The sequence below is a fragment of the Erithacus rubecula genome, assembly GCF_903797595.1.
Source record: "Erithacus rubecula genome assembly, chromosome: 2".
Taxonomy (NCBI): Eukaryota; Metazoa; Chordata; class Aves; order Passeriformes; family Muscicapidae; genus Erithacus; species Erithacus rubecula.
Window position 1 is genome coordinate 64,213,814 of NC_136685.1, and position 25,277 is coordinate 64,239,090.

Genomic DNA, 25,277 nt, shown 5'->3' on the forward strand with positions numbered 1-25,277 from the left:
TGGTTTTTTATGTAAACATCAGGTAAAGTTTTATATATATATATATATGAAAAAACTTACATAACTGTGGTTTAGTATGAATTCTTTGGGTCTAGAGTGCTGTGCTCTGAACTCAGTGGGTCGTATCACTTATTTAAGATAAATGCTGCAAAGTCTTTGATATCAAAGTATACCATTGTGCTTTCTGCTTATTGCACAGAATCTATAATGGTTTTAACCATGCTGCAGAGAGCTTCACACAGTAGTATCACATCTATTTTTGAAACTCTGTCTGTAAAGCCACATAGTTTAATGACTCAACCCTCAGATGCCATAAAAATTAATGGAAAGTCTATTGAATCAGTCTGGTCTGTATGTTCTTTTTGTTCTCACACTGTCTGGCTATAGAGAGGTCAAGGGAACCATGACAACTTTTCAGCATCCTCAAAAATAGCTGTTCTCAATATAAAAATGTCATGACTTGTACACTGAGTATTTTATGCCGCCTTCTGAATATCAAGGCAAGCACTGGCTGCCTGGCCTTGCACTTCTGTCTCATTCACATTTCTGACCCTGCTGACTGTCAAGACAGGCTTTGAACCTGTCATTGCATGGATAGTGGAATTGTTAACTCTGCTGAATGGAAGATTGTCCTTGCTGAGCCCTAGGAATAGAGGGGAATATTTCTCTAGCAGCTTGTTGGATTCATTTTTAGTGCAAGGATTTTGAATCTGTGCCAGAACGCAAAACATCAGCCCTATTCCTAGCAGAAATGCATTGGTAGCAAGGGACAGGTAAAAGGGTCAGAAATGTGTAACAGACTGAATTATAATAGAGCTCTGCAGGTTTTCCTACAGATGCCTGTCCTCACTGGGTATTTCTGTACTAAACTGAGACACAAGCTCTAGCCAGAGAGGTGGATGCAGGTTTAACTCTTATGTTTGGAAAAGATTTGGATCTGATCTCACTCTTCCTCCTTAGAAAGAACTGAAGGAACCTGGAATACAGTGTGTCAGATTAATCAACTGTAGCCTGAATTCAGATGTTAGTATATTTTGGAATGCTGGGAGTTCTACACAATTCCAAGGTTGCTTAGGGAAGGAGGCAAAGTTTCTCAAGCTTCTATGCGATTTTATGTTTAGTAAAAATATCTAAAAAGCATCTTAGTCAAAGCTGTTCCATGAAAATCTGATCATTCTTTGCTTTCCAGCTGAGCTAGTTCTGCTTAACTTTAAACATCTCATAGAATGTGTGCCATGTGGATGATGTCCTGTCAAAAAAACATATGTTTTCCTGCAATAGGTGTTCTCTTTTCACTGCTTTTTTGCCCCTCCTCCCTCTGACCCTTCTCCCCTCCCCAAACAAGACTGTTTGCTCTGGCCCACATTCTGGCTTTCATTTATGTACTCCTTAGAACTATCCAAACCAAAGGTATTATTGAAATGCAAGGTCATGTTCCACAAATTTTTAGTAGGCGTCCTTGTTAAAATCTAACTGCCAGAAATAAGCTGCTAATGTTTACAGTGACTCTCCACACAGTAGTCCTGTGTTTCAGGCATGGAAATGGATATTTTTCATCTTAGCTTTTAAAGGTCAAAAAATGTGCCTTTGCCAGGGCATGATTGCTGTGTGTTGTGAAAGAGCACCTTCCCTTTGCCAGTGCCATTTCCACGTTCATTTATACTTTAATAGGAAAAAAGTCAGATTGTCTTCCTCCCAGTTTGTCACCTATTCCTAAAATCCCAGATTATGCATGTGCTGTGGCCATAGTTGCAGTGGCTTTTAAGTTTTAAACTCATATAGTTGCATTGTGTGCTGTAACCTGCATTGCCATGTGCAGATGGAGACCCATCTGTCTCTCTGAACAAACAGGCTTGTAGCATCCACATCTTTGTACATTTCTGAGATTCATGCAGTTATGTGAATTTCACCCAGGGGCTGGGAGTGTGAGCACATATATGCAGTAGACAAGACCTCTTCCCTGACATTCCTAATATCTGCCAGAATAGGAGGAGGCTATACTGGAATATGCAATTTTGTAACACATTTTTCTGATTCTGTACAGAGTAAAATAGTTGTATTTTTGGAAGATGTTTCTAAAAATCTTATACTGCATAGAAATGTATGCAGAAAGTATGCATGCTCTGCTAGTGGCTAATATTTAGGTACACATGCAGGTTTATCAAATATATTTGTAACTTAGCAAAGTCTCTTATTTCTCCTTAGCTATTAGTGTTTTTCTTTTATTATACAATTAAAATATGAATGTGTTCTTAATTTTACAGCCAGCAGAGCTCTCTAGCAAAATATTTTTCTCTTTTACACTTTCAGATGTCAGTTACAAAGGATTCTGCCAAGGCGTTAAACTAACTGATGTGCAGTGACCGATAAATTCTAACTTTATAATAAGTGCCAAATCATTCCAACTTTTCTTTGTAGTCACTCCATTAACAGGAATCCCAGTGGATTCCTTTGGTATTCACATGCATATCAGAACTAATTCTCTGGGAATTTCAGGGCAATTCATCATTTTGCTGTGTGTTTTATGATGCCAAAAATGTTGCATGCATACATTATAAAATGGAAATTTAGGAACACAACTGAAAATAGAAATCTGAGATAACTTCTGTTTTCATTAGACTGTTAAATCTTCATGTTATATTTAACCCTTTATGAATAATGGGTTGTGTACTTTCCTGGCTATCAAACTGTTTTGTGGGAGGGTCTGTGCAGTAGTGAAATCTTAAGGGAAACGTTGTAACTTTTTGCCAATAAAGTCTTTGGGCAATGGTTTTCCTGCTCGATATTTATAGTGCTCACAATTTTTTTCCACTAGAGAAAATCTGTGGGATTATACAGCAGGAACATTGCATTTTGCATGGTAATAAACACAATTGGTGTAAAGCACTCTTCATGTTATTAGTTTTTTTAACTGATAAATTTGTAACAAAATGAGAGAGTTTATTATGAGGTTTTGATTTTAAAAATGTTGCTGACAGTTCAGAGCATTTCAGAGGCTTCTGATTTACAGATTTATCAGTAAGAGCAAATTTGAAAGCTATACATTTTTTCATTGCTCACAAAAAATGTCTCAAATATGCAGCCCATCTATATCAAAATGGGACATAGTGGTACATGATGATTGAAGGTTTATTAAATTACATTGGCTTATTTTTTGTATCAAATAACTATATGCTTTTTTCTACCAGTGAAACTAAAATGGCACTCTGCATTTGTCTAAACCTATGAAAATTATCACTTAGTCTGATTCCTAGCGCATCAGAGTGAAATATTTTTAAAATATTGATAATTATGCTTTTAGTGTTCTGTTTTATTAATAATTCTAGAGATTTGTAAAACTTTTCAGACTATTTCTTTGACTTCATTTGTAAGGGAATGCATGACTTCTCAAGCTGGAGCTAATGTTTTGCATATGTATATTTTCAAAATACTCAAAACCAAACTAGAATTGCAAAGCACGGTGCTGATGATTTTGTGTGATACAGTTCAGAATTATTTGGAGACATTGGGGGGTCAATTTAAGGAATACACAAAATGTCATGGTTCTTTAGATAAGTTATACTTGTGGTTTGATGATATCTAAAGTAGGTCTTGGCCATTTTTTGTGCAGTAGAAAAAATGAAGCATCTTCTCTTTTCCAAGTTTTGCTATGCTTTTAGTAATGCTTGAAGAGTAAAGGAGGATGATGGAGATAATTCTGTCTAGGGATCAAATTTGAGGTCATATAAATCAGATGTATATAATTGGTTAAGTTATGACATTTACTTACATGAAACATGTGCGGATGCTGCGGGTTGTGAGATGCTTGCTGTCTTTGGCTTGGGTTGATTGATGTATCCGTATTCTTTAAACAAAACCAATGCTCTCTGCATGGTCTGCATGCATAAACTACAAAAGCAGCTCTTGGGCACACATGCAAATCCATCAGTTGGTATTTTGCACTGCACCTTTCTGGAAAGTTGAGGTGCAAAAGCAAATGTTTGTGTTTTTTTCTAATTTTGAAACTATGGGGTTTCAAACCCCAAAGCTGTCCACATCTCGTGAGGAGGTTGCATGCAGCCTTTGCAGAATGGCAACTGCAAAAAACTCTTACCACCCTCAGTGTGGTAACCCAGCAAAAGCCTGTGGCAGGGCTGTAACGAGTATGTGTGTCAGCTGTCTGTTCTCCTCTCTGAGATCTTGTGGGATTTTTTCTGTTCCTTCATCTTTTTCTGGACATTAAGCTTGTTTTCCTTTGCAGCATAGCCCCCTCATGCAAGCCCTGAGCACTGGCAGCAATCCCTGCTGTCAGGCAGGCAGGCTGGTGCCTGCAGCTCTGCTCCTCTGGCCATGGCAGCACTGGTGGACTGGGTCACTTGTGAATAGACCTTTCTTTGCTGGCTGCCAGTGGGGCCACCCACGTTCTGCGAGCTTTAATTGGGGTGCTGCAATCGAGCTAATTTTGTTCTAGGGACAGTCAGAAGCCCTCAGCCTTCTGAAGGATACCTTTAAAAATAGCACAGTGATCTGCACGCCAGCACAAGCAAAAAATGAGCACTTGTTGAGCTGTGTTTGATCCACTGGCAGTGCCATTGCTGTCCTGCAAATGGTCTGTGACCACATGTCTGAGAAGGTGTGGGGAGGAGCACTGGAGCCTGCCGAGATCCTCAGCTCTGTCTGGCTCTCAGCTAAGCTAAAGTTCATGTGATATGTTTGGATTTGGACTATTTCAGGCAATTTCAAAGTCATGAATTACCTTCGCATGTTAGAAAGTTATGCGCATTTTGGAGCAGGTTAACTTTACGGGATGTATGGTTTCCAGAATTGGGAGAGGAGATAGACTGATAGGCAGCTTTCATATTGTTCTAGTAAAATGATGCTTCCCTGTGTTATTTTTCTATCATTACTGTTTCTACCTTCAGTATTCTTGACTTGCAAAGCTTACTGAGGAATAAAAAGACTCTGGCTGGGGAAGTGTCTCCAGAGTAGGAATTTTTGATAATCCTTTAGAAAGAGGTGTTTGTTATGATTGAGTAGCTGGGATTCAGATGTCATGTCATCTCCTATAGGTCATATAGGTTCACCTACTGCCCACAAATGTGAACAAATAAAGGTTAAGTTTTGGGGTTGCTTTTTTAGTTTGATGTTCATTTTTTTCCCCAGCAGAGCAGCCCTGGTTATTCCTACTGAGTGTTTAAACACTGAAAGCCGCACATAGTCCATGTGGGACCAGAAAGCACACCCTCAGCCACCAGAGGAGTGTCCAGTGGCACAGAGAAACTTGTGGAACTTGTGGTACAGGAAAAGAGTCCAGGTTTCTTCCCCAGCTTGTTGGGAAGTGATGGATGTCAAGGAGATGGTTGGAGAAAGACATAGGCTTCCTCTGTGAGCAGGTAGTAGGTGGCTCCTGTAGAAAGGGTAACACTGTGGTGTTCTCAAAGGGGCTGGCTTTTTCCCCATGTAATGTAAACTATACATTTGCTTGGTTGCACAGGAAGTTGTTTGTCCAAAGCTCTGGAAAGTCTGAAGTTCCAGAAGTGTATTTGTATAAGGACCCAAATCTTTTAATGCTTCAAACATCTCCTGTGTGAGATCTTTGGCAGGTTGAGAGATAGGAACTACAGTAGAAAAATACATTAGTATGGGGGCAGGGGATAAAATGTGTGTGTATATATATGTATATTTAGATTAGTTATTTTGCTTCTGCTGCTTCAACAAGTGACAATGAAAATTGTTTTCCACCTGTACTGAATCCACTAGTATTGAGAAAATGCAGGCTGCTCTAGATTTTGGGAATGTAAGCTCTGCAGAAGTTTCTGGTGAATCTGCAAAAGTTTCAGGAGATAACTGTTCTGCCTGTGGAATTACACTTTAACAGAGTAGAGAGTAATTTTCACAGACTCTGAGATTTTATCAGCTTTCACTTTCATTGAAACTAGAGTGTTTTTTCCAGTTCTCTGGAAGTGATACTTCATTAGAGCAAACCTAGCTCTTCAGCATAGTCCAGAACCCTGAGAATGGAAACACGTGCTTATTTCCAAGTAACAACAGCTTCAGTAAGGTGTGGCTACCAATTAAGGGTTCCTCCTGGCTCATATGCTATAACTCAACCTTGCAATTTATGTATATTATTAGCATAATTACTTTTACATTTTTCTCTATTGCTTAGCTTTCTTTTAATAATCATAACATAATTTTATGTTTATGTGTGTGCATCTCTTAACAGCAGCAATGAAATAATAGTCTGCAATGTGTTCTTGTCCTTCTGTCAGTATAGGCACAGAGTGCAGATTGTTACTTCCTAAAGAATGCTCATTCATAAATTAGACAAACAGGGGCACAAGATTACTCCATCCCATCTTTTGGACTTATCTTAAGTGTGTGCATATTGTTCCTGCTCACCCCCTCACATCACAGGTGCAGCATACATATCTGATGTTTGAAAAGGTTTTATCATGACACTTAAAATTCAGCCCTTATATTGTTTTGGTCTTATTTTCCTTAATTAATAATTTTTAAAGTATGAATTTGGACTGTAATTAACAGATTATTGCAATTAAATTTCTGGCTATAGCCATTTTATTAGCAGTGTAGCAATCCTGTCCTGCAAAGCAGACATTTGGGTCTCAGCAAACCACATTGCTACCTCCAGTACATCTTAAAAGACCAACTGGCAGAGTGTCTTTGTGGGTGTCATTGTTTGCAGTCTGACTGATATGGTGTATTGGTAAGAAATGTAATGGTTTTAGTTGCAGTTAGTCATTGTCACAAAGCAGGGCTACTCTTGGTGAGGTCAGTGAAATGTGTGTAAAGACTGGCTCTCGAAATCTGCTGCTTGGAGGAGCCAGGTGCAGTATGAGTATATGCTGGTGGAAGGGAATTGAGGCAGGTAGTGCTTGGAGATGTGTTGTTCCACTGCTGTGCATTGTTGTCCCTCCCTTCTTTCTCTCTGCAGGAATTAACAAAGTCCCACCTTTTTGTGAGGAGCTGTTCTGGTACTGCAGTTCCCAGCTGTTCTTGCTGTTCATGTGCTCTCAGATAGGGATGGAGAGGATGACCTGAGCATGATGTGCTGCAGGAGAGAATTTCCTTCATAGTTGTGGTGCTATCTTTACATTAGGATTTTAAAACTGATTAACCTGTTTCCTTTGTCTTCCCTGCAGGACGGGTCACTAGGAAATATAGATGATCTGGCACAGCAGTATGCAGACTACTATAACACCTGCTTCACAGATGTGTGTGAGAGGATGGAAGAGCTGCGCAAGCGGAGGGTTTCTCAAGACCTTGATTTGGTATGTAATAAAGTTACAACTTTATTAACAAATAATTGCCATTCATGCTCCAGATGAAGAATCAATATTACAGCTTGAAGAATTCTACCCAGGGAAATAACTACATGGTTGTGTTCACGCATGCAAACGTTTCAGCCAACTCAATTAAACACTTGGAATTAGCTGGATTAGGTTTTTTCTAGGTATTTTTTATGATTCATTAAGCCTTGGAGTCTGCATTTCTTATTTCTTCTTTAATTAGAGTACTTCTCGCTTGCATATATTTGGTTGCAATCCTCAACTCTCAGAGGCAAGATACTGTCTGATGAAAGCATAGTTTCCTTGCTCCAAGATGCTGCCAGTGTGAGCACCATCACACTGTGCAGGTTTTCAGTTGCACTGTATAAACTGTAGAGAGGTGCTTCTCAAAAGTACAGGGTGCAAATACTGGTTCCAGGCTCCCAAATGTCCACAGTTCTGCAAACCCCCTTCCATTGTTTTATGCATTATAGTTATAGTACCTGTAGCAGGTGATACAGGGTCACAGAGCCTTTCAGGATGGAAGGGATCTCAGGAGGTCCCTAAACCAGCATTCAGCTCAAAGCAGTGTCAACACTGAATTCAAACCAGGTTGTTCAGGGCTTTATCTGACTCAGTTTGAAGACCTCCAGGGATGCAGATGTTGCACCATCTCTGAGAAAGCTGTTAATACTGCTTTGCTATCTTCATAGCAAGCTTCTATTTTAAAATAATATTCTATGAGATTCTCCTCATGGCAATTTATACCAGTTGTCTGTTGTTCTCATGCCACACACCTTTTTGATAACCTCCCCACAGATACCAGTAGATCTTTATGAAACTGTCTTTTCTGACAGGTGAATCTCCCAACTCTTCTTGCCAGGCACAGGCACAAGTCCTTGAGAGTGCCCTGGTAACAGCTGTACCTGATGATGTGGATTATTTAAGGCTACTTTCTTTCTATTTGGGGTGCCATCTGAGAGGCTTTCAGAGTCTGTAGAGACTACAGACTTCAGTTAAACAATTAATGGCTGCAGAATCAAGACAGGGAATCATCCTCTGCCCCACTGAAGTTTGTTGGTTCCTTCTGTAGTTTTAAATAGAAAAAAAGCAAAATTTTTTCAGGTTTGTTGCTGCCAAGAAGTTCCAAGGGTTAAACAAAGGCTGTTGCAGGAAATTCTTTTTTAGACAGACCCTTGAGGCTTCTGTGCAGAGAAGGTGATGGCAGAGAACTGTGGTGCTCATGAAAACCCCCTCACCTGGTAGTCTCAGTAGCTGTTTGCAGCAATGAAACCCATTTTCCTGGTGCTCTTGGAAGGCAGCTCCTGTGCTGGGTAATGGAGTGTGCATTATGGTGGGAGAGGACCCCTTCCATTTAGACAGATGGGCCTAATTTGGCTCCCTTGGCTTCTGAAGCTGCAGAAGCCAGGCTGGAGAAAGCCATGTGAGCCTAATTAACTCACATCAAAGGTGCGGATCTTCACGCTGGTTTAAATAGATGTGAGCTAACCAAAGACAGACCATCGAGTGATTCATTCTACTCCAGAGAAGCTATAGTCAGAGAAAGTGGCTGTGTGAAAAACAGCCTGGAGATTTCTCTTCAGTGCCTCTGATACTGAGTTTGCTTACTCTAGTGGTCTAGTGATGACTTGTTGAACTGTCAGGTCAGAGAGGAGACAATGCAGTTGAAAATTAAATTAGTGCTCCATTTTTGCTGCATCTGTCACTCTATAATACAGTTTCTAGACATAAGGTAGCCATTTTGCTGATAGCATATGAGACTATAGATACTAGCTCACTTGCCCAACAGCCACATCCAAACAGTGCTGACTGCAGCTGAAATTTGCTCTCATCAATAAACAGACAGGCTTGACTTAGCTACACAGGGAGGGGGAAATGGCCATGTAGACCAGAATGTGATTTTACTGTGATGAACAGAAGAGTGAGTCACTTGTTGTGGTGTTTCTCCTGTCTATATACCTTGAGGAAAGGTAGTGCATTGACAGATGTTTGGGGATAGTGAATGGGAAGTAATGCTGGGGGAAATCCCTAATGCACATCCCAGATGTGCTACGATAACAAAACAAAAAAAAAAAAAAAAAAAGTGCCAGATAGCAAATATATGTGGCTCCAAAATGTGTCAGTATTGTTGGTCTGTTAGTCTAGCCTGACCTTGCTCTGCCATACACTGCTCTTCTAGCAGGGATGAAGAGAGGAAGTGCTGTCTCTACACCCTCTCTTCCCAGCAGTGGAGCTGTGCCAGAGCTGGAGGTGGGCAGTGTATCACTTCTTCTTCCCCTTCCCAATGGTCTTTTCCCTCTCTTTAGTGAAGTGGACACAGCAGAGCTGACATGCTTGGAGTATTATTGAAGATTTTCAGGGGTTTGCTGGAGTGACAGTTACTGAATCCATATAAAAATGCAGTATTGAGTGCAAAAAATACTTAGCAGAAACATAAAAGGCCAAGGTTAGGTTGCTCCTTTCACTGAATGCTCTGCACAAAGAGCAGGTCACCCCAGGAGTCTAAGTGTCCTCTAAGCCCTGCAGAGAGAGGCCCTGTCAGGAGGAGCTGTGTAATAACAAAGACATGCCTCAGCTGGCAGAGCTTTGGCAGGAACATGTATTTAGCACCGGCTCGCCCAGATTGCCCTTTGTAGCATGTCCACTGGAAGGACAGAAATATGAACTGTTTATTGCTGCTTCTGTACACTTTGAAATAATTTTAAGCTGTTTGGGTGCAAGTGTTGATATCTTGATTGCATATTGTACTTTCTAATCAGCTCTCCAGCCTTTCCTATCAGAACATGACCATTTCAGTCTAGATATCCTGCTCTGAAGTTGAATTTTTAAAAAAATCACTTGGTGAAATTGTTTGGGAAAGCAGCATATCTTGTAACAAAACAGTGGGTGCAGATGGAGCTGAACCCAGAATATTTTTCCAAAGAGTAATGCTGTCAAGGATTGTTAGTTGTCCCTAAACACGATAACTGCTTTCTGTGATTGGAATTTTGCCTATGTTTTTGTAATGGAGAATGTGCTTGGGTTTGGACACTAATGTTTGTGAACAGCATGGGAGTTGCCCACATTTCCTAGCATTTGGCCTATTCCTGTACACCATGTGGGCTTTTGGCTGAGGAAAAACTGCAGGTGGAGTAGATATAGTGGATTTTCAGGCCCATAATGAATGTATAACTGGTGGTATTGAGGTGGACATCTGCTAAAATACAGTTATGGCCAGAGAAGTGATTGTGTGAGGATGGTGTTTTTTAACTGTTCAAGTGACATCCTTGTCTTTAAACTGGAGAGACATGAATTAGATGAATGAACCATTCAGGTGTATAAGGAGTTGTCTGGATGGCCACACTCCAATGGCGCAATATGCAAATGGAGATCAGTGACGAGTGGTGTTCCTTTAGGGATCACTGTTTGGATTGCTGCTGTTTAACGTCTTTGCTGGTGACAGGGAGAGTGGGATCAAGTGCACCCTCAGTAAGTTTGCTGGTGACTCCAAGCTGAGTGGAGTGGTCAGCATGGTGGAGGGAAGGGATGTCACCCAGAGGGACCTGGACAGGCTTGAGACATGGGCGTGTGAAGCCTCGTGACATTCAAAAAGGCCAAATGCAAGGTCCAGCGCATGGGCTGGGGCAATCCTGAGTACAGGTAAAGGCTGTAAGGAGAGCAAATGAATAGCAGCCCTGGGGATAAGGTCTTAGGGGTGTTAGTGGATGAAGAACTTGACATGACTTGCAGTGTGTGCTCACAGCCCAGAAAGCCAGTCAGATCGTGTGCTTAAACAAAAGGAGTGTGGCCAGCAGGTCGAGGGAGGCGATTCTTCCCTTCTTCTCTGCTCTGCATCCAGTTCTGGGGTCCCCAGCACAGGAAAGATGTGACAACTGGGTTCCTTCAGCCTGGAGAAGAAAAGGCTCCCGGGGACCTCACTGCAGTAGCTAAAGGTGGCTACAAGAGAACTGGAGAGGCACTTTTTTACAAGGATATGTAGTGATAGGGCTGAGACACTGGAACAGAGAAGTTGTGGGTGTCCCATCCCTGGAAGTGTTTAAAGCCAGATCAGGTGGGGCTTTGAACAACCCTATTGCAGTGAGATTGTAACTAGATGATCTTCAAGATATGTTTCAACACAAACCATTAGATGACCTGCCTCCTTTGTGTCTCTGGGGTGATATTTGCCTGACTCACTGTCAAAAGCACCTTTGCCTTGCTTGTCAGCAGGGCAGGATAGCATTGACTTAGCTGTGAAAGAGCAAACTACATTCTGTTTTCTCATCTATCATTGACAGTGGCCAGCTAACTGCTGCTGCCCAGGTCTGTATTCTAGCTTATGGTCTTGAAGTCAAAGAATGACTTGAAGATTTCTGATCGACTCTGACAGCTGCAGTTGGGGCACTAAATGGCACAGTAGTGTGTTTTTTCCCACATTCGTGCAATTAATTTCATTGTGTAGAAGGGGAAGCGTTCAGAATATCTCTCTGTACACTGTGGTAAAGTACAATGCATATATTTGAAAAAATTGCCTTGCCTAATCCCATGTGTTTTTACAGTACCTGCACATGTACACAGGCAAATCCAGAAAATAGAAATGAACATAAAATCATCATAAGGTTCTTGTCCTACTTCCAACATCCATGTAGTCTTTCTGAGTCTTATCTGTGCATGGTTTTAAAAGATGCTCAAGAACCAGTTGTTTGATTACAGATGGAGTTGACCATCTACATTATAGCATCACATATAAATTCTATGTCCAGCAAGAAAAAGAGGAGCAAAAGCAGCAAAAGTAGAGTAATTAGTAATTTGAGTGATAGACTAATAATGATTTTTCCTCTTTAGAGGTGCATTTGTCTGATATAGTACTACTGGTTGGCAGTACCATCAGGCTATTTGAGAAACTAGCCAGCCTTTGCTGAAGCATACTAAAACACCCAAAACAGTTGCAGTCAGTGATTTATGTATATTTAAAAACCTTCAAGGGAGTTAGCCACCAAAGCTGGAGTTGGGATGCTGAACGTCTGTGTCTATTTTATAGCTGACACTAGTCATTCATGAACACCATTCTTCACATCTTACATTAATAATTCAGGAACCTGCTTATTCCTGCTATGAAATGATCACCTCTGCTTTACAAATTTAGTAATGGCTGTTGTTACCATCTGTCCTGAGAGGACACTTCTGTATCTCACTGGAACACGATCCCACTGTTTTGTTTTGTCTTGCTGGCTGCAAGAGGCTCTCCAAAGTATAAACAACATCTGAGTTTAATTAAAAAGGTATCTGCAGCACAGAAAAAAAAAAAAATCTGGAGAGCACAGAGATAAGATTTTGTAATTTTTTTGAAGTCTGCAGGCCTGATTGGACAGACACACAGGAAAAGTAAAAAGTGTGGACTTTCAGGCATCATTATGGATTTCTTTTCCCCTCAGTATAGATTGAACTAGGGGATATTTAGCTTGAGTATGAGGTATATAAAATAGATTCACATAGAAAATATTTAATGGAAATTTACTGCGTGTACGGTCTCAGTCTTTCTGTGTTTTATCTTCATAAGTTAAGTTCATAGCAACATTTTCATCATTAATGTAACTTTTCAAAGGTAGACACAATGGAAATTCTGGAACAGACAGGCTATTTTTAGTGTCTCATATCATACACCAAGGCAGCAAAGGCATTTAAATTTAGAGCTAGCATTAAACAGGAAAACAAAGCAAGGCTTGTTCTGTATGCAGTAAAGTGAATACCATACTTAAACAGTTCTTAGTTCACTTAATACTAGCAGACTAAGTAAAAATCTCTCCACTTTCTGCAAGCTAATGATCTCCTGCAGTCTCACCACTGTTTTTGTTGGAAGGCTATTTATGAATAATCCCTTAGGCAAAATTTGTTCATTTATAGGCTGGAGACTCAGCAGACTTTGCAGCTGTGATGGTTTGGGTGGCTGTATCTTCCTTTCATACTTTTGGAGGATCCTTGCTTTTTGGAGGAGGATCTTCTGTTAAACACTTCTGGTCTTGTGAAGTATTTTTGATAATGTCAGTGTTACAGGAAAAATAGGTTGTCAAAGATAATTGGTTTTTGATTGGTTTTTTTTCTGAGCTGGCAATACTGTTATAAACAAAATAATATTAATTATAAATAGAAAGGATACCTCACTTCTGGCAGTCTGACTGGTAATTGTGGAGGGGAGAAATCTTCTAACATCATTTGTAATCATTTTCTTGTCCCTTTACATACAGCAGGAATTTTACTTTGTGCCTTAGATGACTTGAATATATCCTTACCGTGCTCTTACTGTGCTCGCCAGAAATGCACAGATCTGGTGGAACTGCCAGACTAGATTTGTATTAACTCTGTGATTTAATCTCACTGGAGCCTGAGGAGTAGAGGGAAGGGGTAATTGTTTGATGAACTTTAGCTCCCTTTGTGTATTTTTTTTTTGCCTTTCTTCCCTTAGAATTTAAAAGTGACAGCAAAACTGGAAATCATGCTGGTAAACTTCATTGAAATGGATAGAATTGTTTAAAAAGAGAGCAAATCAAATTTCCATTTAGGGTGCATCTCTGAGGGCAAAAAACCCCAACAAAACAACCAGAAAAACCAAAACTAACAAACAAAATCAACTCAAACAAACCAAACTCTGTGGTGAGTGGTTTCTGTCATGTGCAGCCCAACTTGCCATTCATATATTACTGGATTTCCAAGATACTCAGCTAAATGGCATTACTCTGAGAAGGACAGCAATGTGTATTGGCTGTGTTAGAAGTGTCAGACTTTTGTAATGTGATTACAGCTAAACCAACAGAGGAATTAACCTAAAAGATGTAATGTCTTCTATTAAGATTACTCTTCTCAGTCTTTGCATAGCATCAACTTGACTCCCCAGGCAGCCTCTCTGTTCTCTCCTTCTGTGGCTCCCCAGCCACTGCTCACCAGTCCATCTGTGTTGAAGACAGCTGGCAGCAATTTCAAATATCAACTAATTGCAGCACTTGCTCCTGCTTCTTCTAAGTTTCCAAGTAGGGAAACACCACTGTGTGTCCTTGAGGAATAGTAAGGATATTGCTCAAGATAGATGTCTTGAGGTTAGTTGAAAAATCCTACCTGTAAGAGCTGTAACAGCCTTGAAGATCATTAAGCAAAACAAACAGGTCTTCATCAATAATAGATCAAGAGCATGTTGTGAGGAGAATGAGAAACACATCGTGAGTATCAGTGCACATCTGGATGTGGTTTGGAATGTCTGTTTCTCTGCAGAAGAAGGACACTCTTCCAACAAAGATGCCCAGAGGAAGGCAGGGCTCCATCTGTGAATTCAAAGGGACTGATTGCTTTTTTTTCTTTTCTGATGGTTTGGCCCTGCTCTTCATGGTCTAGGTTCTTAGATGCTCCACAGCTACTCTCCTTTGATCTTTCTGTGCTTTATCTTCTCTCAGTGTTGTGTAGGTTTCCTGTTTCAGCAGTGTCGCCTGAAGCACACAGAGAAATGCTCCATTTCAAACAAGATGCTCTGTGAATTTTGTGTTTGAAGGAGAACTCAAGCAGTTTGAAGAGAAATGATTTCTTTGGTGAATGATCAATCTGTTTTCCACAAAATAATGAAAAGGAATGGCTATCAGCTGGAAATCCCACTCCCTGACTCCCATATGTCATATCCCCCTGGATTTATATTTTGAAGTTTTCCCCAATGGAGAAATGGTTTGCAGCTTTATTTTACATAAGGGAACAAAATAATCTGGGATTACTTCATCCAGATTTTACCTGATTCTAAGGCTTCTTTGGTTGTTCAAGCAAATAAAGTTGGGAAAGGCAATAATCCTGTAAAAACATAGATATGAAAATGAACAGGTAATATGTTCAAAAGAATTCCATTTCAGTTCCTTATCAGAGGGATTAACTTCTTGCATTGCTTGTGGGCATGATGAATAACATCAGTCACGGATTAGAAACTAATGAAAGAAGAAAGACTTGAAATGATTAGCAAAATTTGGAACTCATAAGCTCGTTATGAAACACATACTGGTAATTTTTTGTTTGTCAGTGTCTTTTGCCTGTTGCTGTTGAAGTTCCTGATAAGACCACAGTTACAATTGTTTGCTTTACAATTCACATGAAACTAGTGGCAGTAGAATTGTGTACCTGGGTGCATTTAAAGTGATAGGAGTAGCATCATAATGAATCAGTGGTTATAGATGTGGAAAAATAGACAAGCTTTTCATCACATAAGGCTTTATTCATAAAACATCCAGATAAATTGGAAAATTAAAAAGGAAGCAAAAGAAAAATCAGAATCTGTAAGCTGTCTTTAAGACAAAATAGGCTGATGAACAGTATTTGAAAGAAGTCCATCCTTCCCTTTCCAGGGGCACACAATTGGGGTTTCTCACAGCTTTCTCTCTTGGTATGTCCACAGATGACAGAATCAGAGTCTTCTGAGTTGGAAGAGATTGACAAGGATCATCAAGTCCAACTCTTAAGTGAAGAGTCCATAAAGGGATTGATCCCACCACCTTGATGGGTTGGGTTTTTTTGGCACCAGGCTTTAACCAATTGAGCTAATATCAGGGTCATGGTAGCCCAGCAAAGATTAAGCTGTAGTCGAAGTCCATTTTGACAAAGAGAGAGATTTTGAAGTTTTGAAGCATATGCCAGGTGCAGAAAGTCACACAAATGAAAGTAAGACGGAAGTAATCATCAGAGTAGCTTTGTTTTGTTCATATGGTTAACTGTTGAAAGCTACATAATTCAGTTGCTAGCCTACACAGAAGCTCACCAAAGAGTTTTATTTCTCCTTTGTGTAGCACTTTCCACCCTTAAAACCCTTAAAAAACATTAATTAACCTTAGTTGTGTCCTTTGAAGCTGGTAATTTTACTATCATTATCCCTATTTAAGCCTCGCCTCCCTGAGATTCAGCCACTGATGAAGATTTAGCTGTGTAATTCCCTAATTCCTCCTCTGTAGCTAAATTTGCAACAGAGTAACCTGAAATTTATAGTAAGTTCTGAACAATGTAATAATACACAGTGGTGTATCCCAGTGTAGCTGTAAACAGATCCTGGCCAGTGAAGCAGTGCACAGCCAGTGGGTGACAGATACTATGGGTGCCCTGCAGCTCAAGCCTCAAGTCCAGTCCATCAGACCACGCTTTAAAAAAACCAAAATTTGGATGTACTTCAAAACTGTGCCAGACTCTACAGTGTTCCTGGTCTGGCAACTTCCCTTTGCAGTGGAATGTGGAGGTCTGATGAAGAGTCTAGTTCTCTAGGCCAGTAGCTGACTGCCAGCCATCTCTCCTACCATCCTGCCTCTACTTGAAATAACTGTCTGACATATGGCAGGGAAAATAGAAATGCAGAGGTGCTGTGGAAGAGACTCTTTGATTTCTTCAACTTGCTTCTTTCACTGGCATGATGTCAATTGGTGATGACTGAAAAAAATGCTCTTGTTAAACCCCAAATGAGATACTTCATTTTGAACACCTGTGGGAAAGTGTGAGATGAAGGGCATGGTGTGCAAAGTAGTAGGAGGTGGTGGTTTGATCCACTGCTGTAGAAAACCGAAGTTTGGTTCTTCCCTCTGCCTGAGGAAATTTGAACTCTTATCTTGAAGCACAGTGCTCTACAATTTAATATTCTGTCTTAACCTTATCTGTTCATCAGCCCTGTTCACATATGTAAACAGTTCCTGGTGTAGCAGTGGGAACAGCAACATCTCATCTTCCAGGCAGGTATCTTCACAAAGTTAGTCAATCTTTTCTTTTCCACTTGCAGGTTAAAAAATTTAAATATTTTAAACACGGTTCAACAGGAATGGAGTAGGAATGTGAATCTTAGCCCAATGTTTTTTGATACCTTTTTTATTTTTATATTGTACATTTATATATAAAATAATATAATTATATTCATATGTTTTTAATTATTTTATATATTTTGGTTACTTCACATCAGGATGATACTTTAAAAAGGAACTAAGCTACTGACCCTCTAGCAAAATTCAAGTTTATTTTTCTTGATTGCTGTTTTTAACTCCATAATTAGTTTGGATAATGTTTTGTTTGTAGGATAGACAATAGCAGAGAAATTATCTCCCTTGATCTCTTTTTCTTTGAGTAGCCTCTCAAGTTAACAGCAAGACTAGCTTAATGCTAGGCTGTGTGAACCTTTTAAAGTACTTGGTAACTTTGGTTTTCCTCCTTGGAGCTGAATTATGTTTAGCCTTAGTGGATTAGTTTTCTTGTGGCTATTGAATTGCAGGTGGTACCTGTAAACTCACACCTTTGCTCCTGAAAGATACACAGATGTTTGATAGAAGTCATCTTAATTTACTAAGAAATGTTAATGTTCTTCAAATTTTGTTTAAACAGTGGGAATGATGTAACACAAAGAATTGCATCAACTCTACACTTGTATTTGGTAACATGGAAGTATGAAGTATCACATAAAGCTTTCCATGACTGAATGACAGGATGCATTTAGACATGGAACATATGTTGTTAAAAACATGTAGATAAAAAAATAAAGTACATTCTTTTCAGTATTTTACATATTGGCTAAGATAAAGAGTTTTTACAGAAGTTAAGTAGCCATCAAGTTTTCTAGCTGAAATTTTGGTCTGAAGGTAGAAAAGGACATTAGGAGAAAAGAAAGGTGTACATTTTGTTGGCACTTGGACTTGTCTTCTTCAGAGCTTCCTACTCAGTTTTTTCCACTCTTGTAGATTTTGTTTGGATCTGCGTTTTTTTTGAGGCACAGGAGGTGATATGTGCCCAAGGAAGGAGCCTCAGCTTTGGGGCAAAAAGTGTGGGGTAAAGAAGGAGTCCAAGAGTGTCAGGAGCAGGTGCCCCAGGAGCTGGCACCTCTCACTGCATTTGTCAGGTGCAAGAGGAGGAAAGGAAGAGGTTTGGTCATTGCTTGCTTGTGCAGGTAAGGAATGAAATGTTAGAAGGCTGGGTAAGTAGGTCACTAGAAAACTAAGCTGGAGTACAGAAGAACACGCTATGCACTCTTGTGGCTGCAAAGGGTGAAAAGTGCCACATGACAGCAAGATACGTGTGCTTGAGTGAGCCCTGAACCTTCTGCATGGACCAGAATATTGTAATAGTGTAACATGACTTATGGTAATAAGTAATAACTAAAAAAAACCACAGTAACATAGCATAACTGGTCATTTTAAGGCACAAAAAAAGGTTATAATTCATTAAGAGTTAGAGCTGGAATGGTTGCCACTTCTTGCCAGAAACATCTTCACTCACCAGTGCACTCTTTTTCTGTGAATCTGTCATGGTCACTGGCCATAATGCAGGCTTGATTTGATGAGGCACAAGGCTAGAGAAGGGAATTTTGAATACCAGTTTTGACCTTTTCATTATAGGTACTGCAGGAGAAATGGTGAGCCACAGTCAAGGTTCTGACTGCCACTACAATACGTTGCTCTGGAAATTTGCAAGCTCCAATATGAAATTAATGAGAAAAGAGAAATGAAAGAATTGAAAATCAAAGTAATGGAAAAGTTGAACAGTTTTTTTCTTAGAGGGTTTTATACACCTGAAAACACCTAGGGACAAAAGAATAAAATTGAAGTTAGCCCTGTCTTGGTCCAGCTTCACAAAACGACAGAAGGAATTAAAACCGTTAATGTTTAAGAATAAACTGCAGAAGTTCAGTGAAAAACCTAAGAATACAGAAGGTATCTTCTTTATTATAGCTTTATTTGGAGCAGTGGAAGGGCATGATTGTCCCTAAGGTTTGCATCCTAAATGCATTTCTTTAGTTTTTTAAAATTACAAAAAATATAAATACTTTCCTGACCATAGTTTAGTCAGCAAATGGAGAAGAAAGCAGGAAGATATGTTGTCTGAATGAGTGATATGGAACTGAGTTCTGCAATGAAGTAGAAGATGGAGATGGGCATTTTGCCAAAAGTCACTTTCAGGGGAAGCATAGCAAAGTATGGTGGGAAATACATTGTGTTTTCCTTTATATCCGTGCTACATGAAACAGGAAATATTATTGTTTTCCCTAAATAGTGCAGACACAATTGATTTTCTCTTCTTAGTAATCCATTGAGATTCTTCTGATTTAAGCTATTTACATTTCTAAAACAAGTATCATTCTGTAGTGGCCTTTGTTGACAGTGAAAGGGGTATAGTTAGGGCAAGACATCACCATTGGGTTTATAGCAGATTACCTGTTGTTTCCTTTCAGCCTTTCACAAAAATGGCTTCTTTAACTCTTCTCTGTTGAATCTTGAGGTCCTCCTAGTACTGAGGAATGTTTTGTAATTCATAATTGTTGACATACTCTGAGATGATTCCTTTGAAAGGATATTTCTGATGGCACAGTAGCAACTCTTCAAGTATAAAACTTTCTTTAGAGATTATCACAGCACTTTTCAAATCTTTACCTATAAACTGTAAAAAGTTAGTGTTCTTGAATTTTTTTCATGATCTCTGGGACATGGTTTTTTTTGTATTTTCTGTTACACCTATTTCCCTTTAGCATTTTATGACCACAGTTCTTTTTACCCTCTATCAGTTTTGAAAACAGGAATATTTTCTGTATGAGATCACAAGTTTGCCATGAACTGAGGCCTAACAATTTCCATCTTAAAAAAAAAAAAAAATCTGAATTCAATCTAATACATTAGCCAGTGCCATTCTAGTTCCTACTGCTAATGCAATTCCTTGTAATTGATCTCTTACCTCAGGAGCACCTTGAAGGTGAGCAACTTCATTTACTTAGGGGAGAGATACTTTGTCAATGTGTAAATCCTAAAAATTTGGTGTCAGTGTTTATCTAATTCCTTTTCCATATACATGCATATCCTCTTGTAGCAATAAATTATGTAATATGACATTTGTAACACAGAAGCGCTGACCCCATAGCACATAGATTATTTATAGCCCAAACCCACCCAAAAAGGAATGATACAAAATGAGTTGTATCTTGTCTCACCTTTTTAACTGGAGGGAAATGGCACTTTTTTTTCATTTCACACCTAATAGAAACACTAAGGAGATTTGGAAATCTAAAAGGCTGTCTTACATAAATTGCTCTTTAAGCTGTCTGAACAGTGGAATGAAAACAAAATGAGGACTTCTTATGAGCAAGCACAAGTATTTAATGTATTTTTAATAGCTCCTTTTATTAAGAGTGGCCTATTACAAGTTTTTAAGGGACCTATTAATTGTCTGTGTCTCTGGCCATGGTATAGTTCAGTATCTATAGTAACAGTGTACAGAAAGTCACCTTATGCTTCATACTAAGAAAATTAACTTTACTTGGCACAAATCACACTGCTTATCCTGGTCTTACCTGCTGTTGCTCATCTCAGGACTGGACAGGTAAGCAAGGCTTACAAAATGTGTATCTGTTTCTTATCCTGGTTCCTTACTTTCAAAACATGGTCAATTCTTTTGAGCAAGAATTTATAAGCCTACAGGAAAGGGTTACACAAAATAAAGGCATTTCTTAAAACACAGGCATATCAATCTTTGTATCCTTTCTCTTACCAGCAGCTTCAGATCAGCACAAATGCAATTACGTTGAGTGGCAAGATACTTTCCAAATGAGGAATGTTATGGATTATTTATTTCTGGGCTTGAGCATAAGACTTTTATTTCCACCACTGTGTCAGAACAGCTAAGTGGCAGATGAAAGGCTTTGATCACCAGTGCTGGATTTGTCAGCCTCTTTCTCAGAGCAGACAGAGGATAAAATACCCGAGGAAGCTGCATTGTTCTAGATTAGTCACATCTAGCCCTCAGTGAGAGATCAGATGTTGCCTTGTTACAGGAGACACGAAGTAAGGGAGGACCCTCTATGTTTTTTCTCTACTGACTCTTCTTCCATGACACCATGTTTGTTCTCAAGGCTGTTCTTATTACTAGTTGCTATCATTTTCCCCTTTCATCCCATTCCTTAGTAGCTCAGCCTGTGCCCTCCTGCCTTCCGCATTTTACTCTACCTATACATCTTTTCAAAGTGTCACAACATTTTCTCTCTTTAGTACTCAAAGTCCTTACAGCACCTTTTCTCCCACACACTTCATTTTGTTTTCCATGAGCGTCTCCTACACCCTGCTTTTTTCCATCCTTCTATAGTCCTTATTCTTTCTTGTATTTGTCTCCCTGGTTTGGATGTTGTTACCTCTTGGAGAGCAGTGATTTTGTGCAGCCAGCTAGGCTACTTCTACAGAATAACAATAGAAAAAATAGAAAAGGTCAAAAATCTATGCAATTGCAATCCCTTGATGACTGTTGAGTTGGGGTAGTGCATGTGTAAAATGCCCCTTGAAACACAGACTAAATGAAAAGTGAAGCTATTTATTTAACTTCTATGCTTACAGCTTTGGATTAGACATCACCATAAGCAGTTTGCATCTCAGCTACACCAGATGAAGTTTGCAGCACCTGCTCTGGGATAAAATTTCCAGTTATTTCAAAAGGAGGAGTGGAAATTCTCTTTGTAATTATGTGTGAAATGCAAAAACCAGAAGTGAAACACAAATGCAACAGTATCTGAATTTTTTTGTTGTGGTCGAAGGTGTGTTACCAAACCTATTTTGTTAGAAGTACTGTTGTATTTCATGGAATTTACCTTGGCTTTGTTTTATAATTTTGAAAAATCACCTGGTGCCTCCTTTGCCCTGAGATAGATATCATGCTTAAGAGATGTTGATCAGACCTGTCTTTAAATGTCCCAGCATGTTCATTCCACTGTCTCCCTAGGCAAGCTGTTTTAGCATTCATAGTATCTGTAATACAATGGTGGTTCTTTACACAACAACGTGGCACTAAGGCTTGTGCTTTCCTTATGATTCACTGTAATCCCTGTATCCTTTTTAGCCAACCTGTCAGCTCCCAAGATGTTCCCTACCCTCAATGTCTTTGTCTGGGTAATTCTGTTTAAATGCAGTCCCTTTCAGTTTTCCATATTACGCAGCATCTGATTCCCAAACATTAGGCCAGAATAACCTACTTTTTCAGTTATTTCCCTAGAAATGATGGTGGATTGACATGTTTATTGCTTTAGAATGGAGCCTTAAATTTCTCTCTCTAATGAGTAATGACAGTACCTTCCAGCCCTGTGCTCCTTGGTAATGGAAGCAGGCAACAGTCTCTTCTGTGCACCTCTCTCATTTGATCTTTCACCAGAGACCAAGCATATATTTATTGATCTAATATTTATGTGTGAGCCAATATGTATACATTCATATAGATTTCACTAGCTTTGGCAAGAATTTGTTTTTAATTGCTCAGTCCCATCACATCTTCACTGATGGAGGTGTTTTTGTCAGCTCCTTTTGAAAGTATATGCCACTGTGGTTATTTGCAGGAAAGGCCCAGTCTGTAAGAGTGACAGTGGAGGATCCAGAGAAAACCCTGTATTTACAAGTGACCTTGCACAAAAATGGAAGATAGCTTAACCTGCCTCAACACAGAGGTCATGTGCAAAATGCTAAATAGCTTGTTCAGTGCAAATTATATTACATGTGGATTGATTTGGCATGTACTTCCTATGTAGAAAATTTTGCCATCCTCTCAAGTGCAGTTACTAGTATTATATAGTTGTTTTATTCATGATGCCTTCTTAAGTCACCATTTATTGATCTTACCAGTAGAGCCTTCCATAAATTTAGTAATTAATTACTTGATCTTGAACGCTGAAGGCCTTATTTATTGCTTGAAAATTAAGAAATCAACTCAGACAGTACGATAGCTGTTATGCAACCTTCCTTTCAAAAGAATTGACTTGCAAAATTAAGTGGGGTTTTTTTTCCAATTTTATGTAATATTAATACCTGCTGTTTTGTATATGCTTTGAAAATTTCCTGAGATGTTTGAAAACTAAACACAGTTGCATTCTTCCTGTGCCTGATGACTTTGAAATCAAATGACGAACTATATTGCCCAGATTTACATTATGTAATAGCTTTGATACAAAATTATTTGTGCAACTTGTTTTCCCTTGTCAGACATTTTGTTGTTCTATGGAACTGCATTTTAGAATCTTGACTTATTTTTGTTGTTTCAAAAGCAATATCCTGAACATAGCTTATGATGAGGAAAACTCTTACTGTTTTTAATACAGTTTTTATGTAATTATTTATATACATAAAAGCATATAAATTTCTATTATGTGTGATTTTGTATATTTAATAGAATTTTTAATATATTTTCTGCCAGTTTCTGAGTTCACAGACTATTTTATGATCTGGTTTTCATTAATATGAAATAATACCCTATTCACAAACTTCTGCTGAAATTACTTTCGTATTTCCCCACCAACGCCCCCCTTCCTTTCTTCCGGAAAATACTGTTCTCCATCAAAAGTTTAAAACCATGCAGGAAGGTGGATTTCTGCTGTGCTCATTTGATTTGTCTGTAAAAATCATTTTAGAAGTGTAAGGACATGTCATGTAACATACCTTCTGCCCTTCGTCATCAAGGCATCTCTTTCTGAAAACAGATTTTAAGGTAGTGGTTTATGATTGCTCTGAAGAGGACAGACTTTATAGGAGTTTTGTCTTGGTACTGTGGTGTTGCTGTGTAGGCAGACAGATATGATTTGTATCTGTGCACTGAATGCTAAAATATCCATTTTACAGATAGTTTAACAGAGGTATTCAGATGTTAAATAATGCCTTGGAAGTATTTAGTTTTGATGTAGTATCTACAGACAAAGATTTTTTTCTTGATTGGGTATGGAACAAGCCTGTGATGAAACAGTGGAATTGACTGGATCTGAGTAATGACAGATGATGTCTCTTTAGTGACATTGAGAAACAACACAGCAAGTGGGTATTCCTGGTATTTGGTATACAGGGTGTTCTGCTCCTTTTGGTTTCCCCATTCTCTTGGTAGCTTGTTGTGGACCACTCCTGGATTTTCATTTGTCAAAACAAATTTTCTCAAAATTGCAAGAAAATAAATTAAACTTGCAAGTGTTGAATTGTAGCAATGTTTGTTCTCTGAACTTGATGAAAATTTCAGGACATTCATTCATATGTGCTTTCTGCACTCTCAAATGCAGAAAGCAGCACTTAACCAAGGGAACCTAAATTAGCATTTGAAGGAGTTGCAGCAAAAATTAAGGACATGCTCTTTAAGAGATGCTAAGTCAGAAGAAGGAAAATAAAAGTATATTCATGTTGCTGTCCCTTTAATTAATATACAAAAGGTAACATTTTTATGCAGTCAGGAGAGATTTTTCTGGGGGAGCAGAAAGCTCTCTGTGGATGGTTCCCATTTCTCATTAATGTGTGACAGAGCCTAAGTCTCCTTTGCATTGCTAGATGAAGTCCTTATCTTAAGCAGTCAGCAAGGCAGTGCTGATAATTTGAAAACATTTGTAAATACCAGGAAATTGACATATAGAAGCATTACATTATAGCTTCAGAGGGAATTTATGGAGACCATAAATATATTGGTTTAATTAGAGGCACAGTTCTAACTGCTCACATATTCTCCTCAAAGTCTGCTTTCAGAGCACAATTACTAATGTTTTTTTTTTCAAAACACAGGAAGCTAGAGGATGAAAATTAAGTTAGACAATTTAGTTGAGGTTTTTGAGTGTTTGAAGTATAGTCATAGTCCATGAAGTCTACAGGGCTTCACATGACTGTGTATCCAGAATCACAGATACAGCTGAGAAAAGAGCAAATCATGAATTGCTGCATAGATTAAAAATTGTAACAGTTGGAGATGTTAGCTCAATGTGGCAACACTCTTTTTATTAAGCAGGGAAAATCGAGAAAAATGAGTTTTCAGGGATTTGGTATGTTATTAAAAGACCAGTTGTACTCTTCTGTTTTCCCCCCTTTATTTTTTCAAAATGTTTATTTACTGTAAAAATCAAGGACCTGAGAGTAGCCATGCAATTACATCAGGCAGGGTGAAATATTTAACCTACTCTACATGACTTTATCTGTTTGCTGGGGCTTTTGCCAACTTTGCTTTCATAAAGGCTAGTTGAAAAACAACTCCTTTCTGTCTGTGTTG

The 25,277-nt window shown here is 38.9% G+C and overlaps 1 protein-coding gene across 5 annotated transcripts in view; it reads left to right on the top strand.

Annotated features, from left to right (window-relative positions):
• The window catches only part of LOC306813091 (SAM and SH3 domain-containing protein 1-like), a 515,485-nt gene that overhangs the window by 413,257 nt on the left and 76,951 nt on the right, over window positions 1-25,277 (top strand). For all 5 annotated transcript variants that reach the window (XM_079328162.1, XM_079328163.1, XM_079328166.1 and 2 more), the window contains exon 2: window positions 7,143-7,271. In XM_079328162.1, coding sequence (XP_079184288.1) covers window positions 7,143-7,271 — 129 coding nt within the window. The remainder of the gene's footprint in view (window positions 1-7,142; window positions 7,272-25,277) is intronic.